This window comes from Malus sylvestris, chromosome 10, assembly GCF_916048215.2.
Source record: "Malus sylvestris chromosome 10, drMalSylv7.2, whole genome shotgun sequence".
NCBI classification, from domain to species: Eukaryota; Viridiplantae; Streptophyta; class Magnoliopsida; order Rosales; family Rosaceae; genus Malus; species Malus sylvestris.
This window is the reverse complement of record NC_062269.1, coordinates 23,510,883-23,519,545: the sequence shown is the minus strand read 5'-3', so window position 1 is coordinate 23,519,545 and position 8,663 is coordinate 23,510,883. Positions and strand designations below refer to the sequence as shown.

The following is an 8,663-nucleotide window of genomic DNA, read 5'->3' as shown; positions in this document are numbered from 1 at the left end:
GAAAACTGTTCAATGAAGAAAACTTTATTAATACTTATTCATAAACACCAGTCATGTGAACTAGTGACTGATAACAAAACACATTCGAAGATTTACTTGCTCCCATTAATTAACATCATCAAAAACTAGCTAACAGACCCATCTTTGCAACATGCTTCTTGAAAACCACAACTGAAACTTCTTTGTTTAAAGGATCTGCAACCATAGAATCAGTCTCCAAGTAATCAATCTTCACCAAACTAGCCATCACTTTCTCTCGAGCAATCAAATATTTGATATCTAAATTCATTGTTGCAGATGATCTTTTGTTGTTCTTGCTGAAGAAAATAGCTGCATTATTATCACAATAAATTTGAATTGGTCTCGAAATAGAGTCCACTACACTAAGTCCTGCAATGAAAAATTTCAACCATATAGCTTGATTGACAGTTCACAACATGAGAGATATTCAGCCACCATGGTAAAGGCTACCATTGTTGCCTGCTTCACACTTCTCCATGAAACTGCACCACATGCCATAGTGAAAATATAACCTGAAGTAAATTTAAGGTCATCTGGACATCCAGCAAAATCTGAATCACTATACCCTTCTAACACAAGCTCATCAGTTTTCCTGTAAATAAGCATATTTTCCTTGGTTCTTTGAATGTACCTTAATACCCTATTGGCTGCATTCCAGTGAACCTCCCCTACATCAGATTGAAACCTCCCAAGAACACCAATAGTGAAAGCAAAATCATGTATTGTGCATACATCAAGCTTCCAACAAGAAAGGCATATGTTTTGCCTTTCATGTTTCTTCTTTCCAACTCACTCTTGGGACACTGCTCTTTGCTTAATTTGTCACCCTTTGAAATTGGCATTTCAGTGGTGCCACAAGAAGCCATGTTGAATCTTTTTAAAACCTTGTCGATGTAACCCTTTTGCGATAACCCCAGCAATCCATTCTTCCTATCTCTTTTAATTTCAATACCAAGAACATACGAAACTTCTCAAAGGTCTTTCATTTCAAAGTTTTCTTGCAGTAATTTCTTGGTTTCATCCAATAAGCTAGCTGTGTTCGTTGCAAGTAGTATATCATCCGCATAAAGGACCAATATTATGAAGCTACTCCTACTGATCCTCAAGTATATGCAGTTATCATAAGGATTCTCAACAAAACCATTCTTTTTAACAACTCTATGAAACTTGAGATATCGTTGTCTCGATGCTTGTTTTAACCCATATATTGACTTTTTCAATCTACAAACTTAATTTTCATTCTCTTATTCTATAAATCCCTCTGGTTGCTTCATGTAGATGCATTCTTCCAAGTCACCATTTAAGAATGTCGTCTTGACGTCCATTTGCTGCAAGATTAGATCAAAATGTGCAACGATAGCCATAATAACTCTAAATGCATCTTTTGTTGAAACAGGATTGAAGGTCTCTTTATAATCCACTCCCTCTCTCTAAGTAAACCTATTTGCTAAAAGTCTCGCTTTGTGCCTCTCTATGTTTCCCTTCGAATCTCTTTTGGTCTTGAGTACCCATTTGCATCCTATTGGCTTCAAATGTGGCTCCCACATTATTTCCTTGCTCATAATTCACGTTCCCTTCAACTTCATTTGTGTCATCATGCATTTGCCTTGGAAATTCAATTACCACTGTTGGTGCCTTGAGAGAAGAAATCTTTGCATGTTCTATGGCAGTGCCAATGTCTCTTTCCTCTTCAAACACAAAATCATTATCATTTGTCCCAAACTCATCGTCTAGACTGTGCTCCATAAATATTGCTTTCTTTGTCTCAACAATTTTAGGACCTTGATTGCTAGAACAATAAAATCTAAACCCTTTTGATCTCTCGGCATAACCATAAAGTAACAGCTAATTGTCTTTGGATCAAGTTTAACACTACGGGGATTGTAAATTTTGTCTTCTGCTTTACATCCCCAGCCATGTAAATGATTGAAGCTTGGTCTCCTTCCAGTCCATAATACAAATGGAGTGTTTTCTACTGCTTTTGAAGGAACTCTATTCAACAAATAATTTGCAATTTTTACTGCTTCTCCCCATAAATATTTAGGCAAGTGAACCCTACAAATCATGCTTCTTACCATATCCATTAGGGTTCTATTCCTTCTCTCTGCGACCCCATTTTGCTTGGGTGTGCCTGGGGTTGTGTATTGAGCCACTATTCCATTGTCTTGTAAAAACAAGGCAAATGGTCCTAGATGCTTGCCATTTTGTGTATATCTGCCATAATATTCTCCACCTCTTTCAGACCTTACGATTCTAATTTTCTTTTCCAATTGATTTTCAACTTCATTTTTATAATTTTTAAACACTTCCAAGGCTTTTGATTTTTCTGGGATCAAATATATGTTGCAATATCTAGAATAATCGTCAATGAAGGTAATAAAATATGTATTTCCTTCGTTTGTTTGTGTAGGGAATGGACCACAAAAGTCTATATGGATTATTTCAAGGAGCTGCTTACTCCTAGTTGAACCCTTTTTACGTTTATTAACCATTTTCCCCTTAACACATTCAATGCAAAACTCAAAATTATTGAAATTCAATGGAGACAAGTTGTCATTTTTAACCAAAAGTTCCACTCTTTGTTTTCATATGTGGCCGAGTGTCCTATGCCAAAGATTTCAAGAATTTTTCAAATTTTTGACTTCTTTTCTAACATTAAAGACACTTTCAATCAAATTGGTTTTTGAATTTAAACATCCCATCACATAGAAATCTAGTGCCAATATGAGAAGATTTATAAAATAAAGCATTGAAGTCAATATTATTTAAAGTAAAATAAAATCCCAATAATACTAACCTAGAAACGGAAACCAATTTCCTTCTCACAAAAGGTACATAGACCACATTTTCTAGCTCCAAGCAAAAACCAAATCTAATTTTAATCTAACAGTCCCTAGTGCCTTGACTTCAACTCTTCTTCCATTGCCAATTGAAACCTTGACTTCATCCTTATTTGGTGTTCTCTTTGTTATGAAGTCTTGCAATGAATTTGTAACGCGAATAGAAGAGCCAGAGTCAAGCCACCAAGCATTGCTAGGTATATCAATCAAATTGGACTCAAAACAAGCAAAAACTTTGAAAAATTATTTTTACCTTTCTTTGCCTTTTGTTTGGCAAGCCATGACTTGTATTTAGGACATTTTCTCTTCATACGACCTATCTTTTTGCAAAAATAACACTTACAAATTGATGAGTTATTAACTTTGAAGGCCTTTTTAGAGGGAGGAATGTTTCTGGCAGAATTCCTTTTGGCAGTATCTGAGTTGTTATTGGCATTCTTTGCATAACCCTGAAAAATAATTCACCAACTCACCCTTCTCTTTTTCAACCCTTTCCTTCTTAATCCTCACTTCTTCACCCACACATATAGATATTAATTCATTAACATCCCACTTTACTTGCAATGCATTATAAGATACTTTCAACTGAGTATAAGAATTAGGCAAGGATTTCATGATGACATGGACCAAAAATGTTTCAGAAATGGGTACCTCAAGTGTTCTAAGCTTCCTAGCAATGTTGATAACCTTGAGAATGTATTCACAAACACTCCCTTCACCATCGTATCTAATGGTTGTTAGTGAGTTCATCCCAATTTTTGTCTTTTCAGATTCCTTGTACTTCTCTTCGATCGGTTTCATGAACTCTTTTGCATTAGTTGCTTATGGGAAGCCTAAACGAACTACATCAGTCATGGACCTTTTAATTACCATGAGGGATATTCTGTTTGATTTCTCTCATTTTTCATGCTTGGATCTTTGGCTAGAAGTGCTTCCTTCATTTGGCATTGGTGGTTCTTCAGTTCTTAGCGCCAAATCCATACCCATAACACCCAAAACTATCTCCAAATCCTGTTTCCACTTCTTATAGTTGACACCTGGGAGATGTTCAACTGTGTTGAGGTTCATGGAACTCGGGTTCATGGCTGTATTCATTTAGAATGAAAATATTAATCTTTAATCCCCATCTTTATTTCACAGACTCAACAATTTTATATTGACGAGTATGCAAGTAATTCTCTTAATCATACCACCTTCATATCCAATGCATGAGTTGTCTGTAGTCATGAAAAGAAACCTTTATGATTTATAAACTGACTTGATTCACATGTTGATATAGGAAGTGTTATGCCACTTCGAATCCAAGGCATAAAAAACTGAACTTCTTTAGATTATCAACGTCTATGTTTCAAACCCTAGTGCCACTACTGATGTATATATATTGGTATTGACAACACTTTTGTCAACACAAACAACCTCAGCTGTCATGTGTTCACAGACATCCTTCTATGTACAATATATATATATATATATCAGTTCTTTAATCTGCAACACAAAACAATTCTTGATGTTTTCTTCTTAGGGTTAATTGGTATGTGAAAGCTCTGATACTAAATGTAAGATCAATATAAATAAAGTCAGTGGAATAGAATAATCACAGTACCAAAGTAATCACTAACCTAAAGAAGACATCTCTTGGAAACTAGGGATCTTCTGCAACTCTCCTCAACTGGATGCAATTGCTCAATGAATGGAATCTGAGTATTCTTTTGTTTGCGTAATTGAGAGAGCGCAAGGACCCTTTGTTTTATACTGCATACGATGATGATTGATAAGGACTCTTCCCATTAAACAATCCTAATAAATCTAACCTTATCATTGAGAAAACCTATCATTCACATCCATTGTAAGTGTTTCAACACTATCGTGACTGTTTTAGCTAAAACCCCTATTATACAAATTCCTTATCAGCTTACAACCTTAGTTAATTCCAATCTCTTATATCCTCACGTTTCCAAACTAAAGATGATCAAGTGTTCAGCTCTTATTAGAAGTTACATCCAACAGTTCTAAAATAAGCAATTCACTGTGAGTGGCAGGGCTGGTCCTGGCCAACTGTTGTTGATGAGTTACAGGAAGAGAAAGATGACAAAACATGGTGAGGTCATTTCGAAATCAAACATGTCGTTACAAAGAACATTTCTAGTGTTGGAAGGCCCCCCAGGGCAACTGCCTAGTGAATCCCCTCTAGTGAATAGTAACTGTTTTTAATGAACAATAATTGCCTTTTGCATTTCCACCCCTAGCTAAATAGCCTAGGGATGGGCACTTGGAACCTAAAACCGAAACCGAAACCGAAACCAAAACACGAATCGAATCGGATCGCACCGAACGGTTTGGTTTTGCGGTTTTGAAACGGTTTCAGTTTTGAAACCGAACCGTGGCAAAGAAAACGGTTTGGTTTCGGTTTTGGGTTTTCAAAACCGCACCAAAACCGAAACCGAAACCACACCATATATTAAATAATAAATATTATGTTTTAAACTTTTAATTAATTAGTTCAACACTTCAACAAGTCAACTAGATAGTAGCCTTAGCCTATCATCCAATTTTGCACTTCGACTTCGAGTCCTGAAGAAAGAAACTCATCTTCATCTTTTCCTTAAAACTCATCTTCATCTTCCTCTCAAAAGTCAAAACTTATCTTCAATCTCTTCCATAGTCGACATCAGTGCCCTGAACTCACTGCTTGCATCTTTGCGTGCGACCTGCCTGGCTGCTTACATATCTGCAACCTCACTGCTTGCATCCCCAGATCCCCTTCATTCACCTGTTCTTCGTTCCAACTAATATGGTAAGAACTTAGAACTTGTATTAGTTAGTTTAGTTAATAATTTGTAATTAAATTAATTTTACAGTTAGGGTTCGTTTGAATCAAAGATTCAAAAGGGGAACTGGGTTAGGGTTTATAATTAATTTTAAGGATAGGGTATTAGGGTTTGTGAATCAAAAGGGGAACTAGATTAGGAGTATTGTTGTTGTGGTTGATTGTATTTGTATTGAAAGAAATTTGTTATTAGCAATTAAAAATTTGTTATTAGAACAATTAGAACAAGTTGAGGATTTCGGTATTTGTTTCCAGATAGAACAACTAGAACAATTCAAGAATCTATTTTGTTTGGAAATCTTGGAGGCCACTGTACCCTGCTCCAACGCAGTACCATATTGTGGACATGATAGCAACAACACATACCTGAATGGAATTTAGAACCTTAGAACTGTCCACGCCACCAATGAAGATTAACAAGTAGCATTAATCAATATGTAATTAACATGGAAAAAACATAAGGACAACATATATTGACCTCGTAACCGAGCAGAGCTAAGAAATTCTCACTTTTCGTGTTTCTTGAAATGTGCTCAGTTCTTAGCATATGGACACCAAAAAACACAGCATTTAAGAAGTTCAACAAATCTCCAACTGGAAAAGGCTTTGTTTGTTACAATTTGACTAAGTAAACAAGTGAGAGAGATAATCAGGCCATGGAGATAGGGGAGACTTGCATTGTTTCCACACGTATAACATGCAAAAATAAAGATCTATCATCTTGCGATTTTATTCTACCTGTTTTGGTCAAGAAAGGCTCCACCTACACAAGGTGACTTTTTTGTGTGCTAAAAGCTTGTTTAAGATCAAAATAATGTTGTCTCTCCGTTTTAAATTAGTTTATTGTATCATCTTAAGTGCTTGTGTTGGTGCTATTACAGTTAAGGTCCGTGCTTTAATTAATTTTTCCTCTCTTTCTTTCTTGTTTTACTATTACTGATTTTCTGTCATAGAGGCTTTCTTTAGTGCTTGTGTTGGTGCTACTGTTGCATTTAGTCAGAGAGGCTCATCTTTTAATTTGTTTTCTTCTACAACATATGAGCATTTGATTCATTTTAATTGATTTTCTTCAGCAATATTTGAGATTCTGTGCATTCCATTCATTTAAGATCATGAGCATTCTGTATTTTATTTTAGTCAAGATATGAAGAATCCAGCAAGCATAGTGGGATTGGTCACTCTTCTACGGGGGACTCTCTTGAGAAGCTGGAGGACGAGGCAATAGAAAGTGACTCAGAAAATGAAATAGACGTTGAAGGTGACCTTGAAAATGATAGCAAAGAATCTAAAGGCGAAGATGAAAAAGTAAGTAACTCTGATTCAAAAAAACATAGCTGGGTTTGGGATCATTTTACAACATATTATGTGACGAAAAAACAGTCAAAAATCAATGAAAATGGGAGAAATATTTGGCCGAAGTAAAACTTGGGAGAGCTAAATGTAATTATTGCCCAAAACAGAGCAATGTGGGTGACTATGCAACTGAACCAAGAGTTGATGGCACCACAAGCATGAGACACCACATTAAAAGATATTGTAAATTTTACCAAGGGAATAGAAGTAAAAAGCAAAAAGTTTTGGTTGGGGATAAAAGTAAAGGCAACAATTTGGTTGCTGTTGGATTTTCACAAGATAATGTGTTAGAAGCATGTGTCAAGATGGTAGTCATACATGAGATGCCATTTAGTACCGTTGATAGAATTTGTCTCACTACCGATACTTAGACAAGCACACAAAACACCAATTATATGGTTCTTACTGCACATTTTATTGATCATGAATGGAATATGCACAAGAGAATCATAAACTTTTGTGTTATTCCTAACCACTATGGAACCATAATTGCAAAGTTCAATGAAAGTTACTTGTTAGAATGGGGGATAGACACCATAATTGCAAAGTTCAATGAAAGTTACTTGTTAGAATGGGGGATAGACAAAGTTATGACAATCACAGTGGACAATGCTTCTGCAAATAAAGTTGCTTTGGATCAACTTATGACGAAAACGAATAGGTGGGAAAATTCACAAGCTATTCTAGGTGACAGGTATTTACATGTGAGATGCATCGCTCACATAACCAACATAATTGTGAGTCATAGGATGAAGAGGCTAAATAATGGTTTATTAGCTATAAGAAATTGTGCGAGATTTGTGAGGAGCTTTCCACAAAGATTGGAGCTTTTTAGGCAAGCCGTGAATAAGGTGAAATTGACGTGCAAAGCAACGGTTTGCCTTGATTGCCCTACTCGGTGGAATTCTACATTTGTTATGTTGGATGTAGCCTTGAAATTTAAGAAGGTTTTTTCTACAATGGCGGAGGATGAAGAAAATCCTTTATTGGCTTACTTTAAGGAAGTTGAAGATGAAAAAGATGAAGATGGTGTGATTATTGTTTGCCAAACCAAGGGGAGGAAAAGAGTTGGACCACCAACGGAAGAAGATTGGTCCAAGGCGAAGGTTTTTGTCAAGTTTTTACGGGTGTTCTATGATATGACTTTGAGGGTGAGTGCTTTTACACATCCCACGATTCATACCGGGCCTCCATGATGTCATAAAAGTGGAGACCGCCATCAATAACTTGGAATCCCGAGCCAACATGCAAGTGGGTTTACCGTCGGAGCAATTATTGAAGGCAATGGCATCCGATACAAGAACAAAATATAAAAAATATTTTGACTCATACCATGAATTGAACCCTCTTATTATGATTGGACTTGTTTTATATCCGAGGTTCAAGTTGAGGCATGTCACACAACTGTTTAGAAAGAAACTTTCCGACATTGAGGCACAATTGAAAACTGAAGAAATAAAAAATATATTGCGTGCTCTTTATGATGAATATGCTCCCAATGTTGAAGGTGGAAAATATATGAAGAAATTGGAAAATTTACAATCACAACCTTCTTCTACCTCATCTAATGTGGCTATGACGGAAAATGATCTAATTGATGAATAAATGCATTTTGTTGAAGA

The 8,663-nt window shown here is 36.0% G+C and overlaps 1 protein-coding gene across 1 annotated transcript; it reads left to right on the top strand.

Moving 5' to 3' along the window:
* Window positions 1-7,436: 7,436 nt before the first annotated feature.
* Window positions 7,437-8,237, top strand: LOC126584333 (zinc finger BED domain-containing protein RICESLEEPER 2-like). Its single transcript, XM_050248744.1, has one exon. It carries the CDS (start codon window positions 7,437-7,439, stop codon window positions 8,235-8,237), a length of 801 nt encoding a protein of 266 aa, XP_050104701.1.
* The last annotated feature ends 426 nt before the right edge of the window (window positions 8,238-8,663 follow it).

Bases quoted from the DNA above. Each gene is read 5' to 3' on its own strand.
- LOC126584333 (XM_050248744.1), top strand. From the start codon at position 7,437: ATGGTTCTTACTGCACATTTTATTGATCATGAATGGAATATGCACAAG.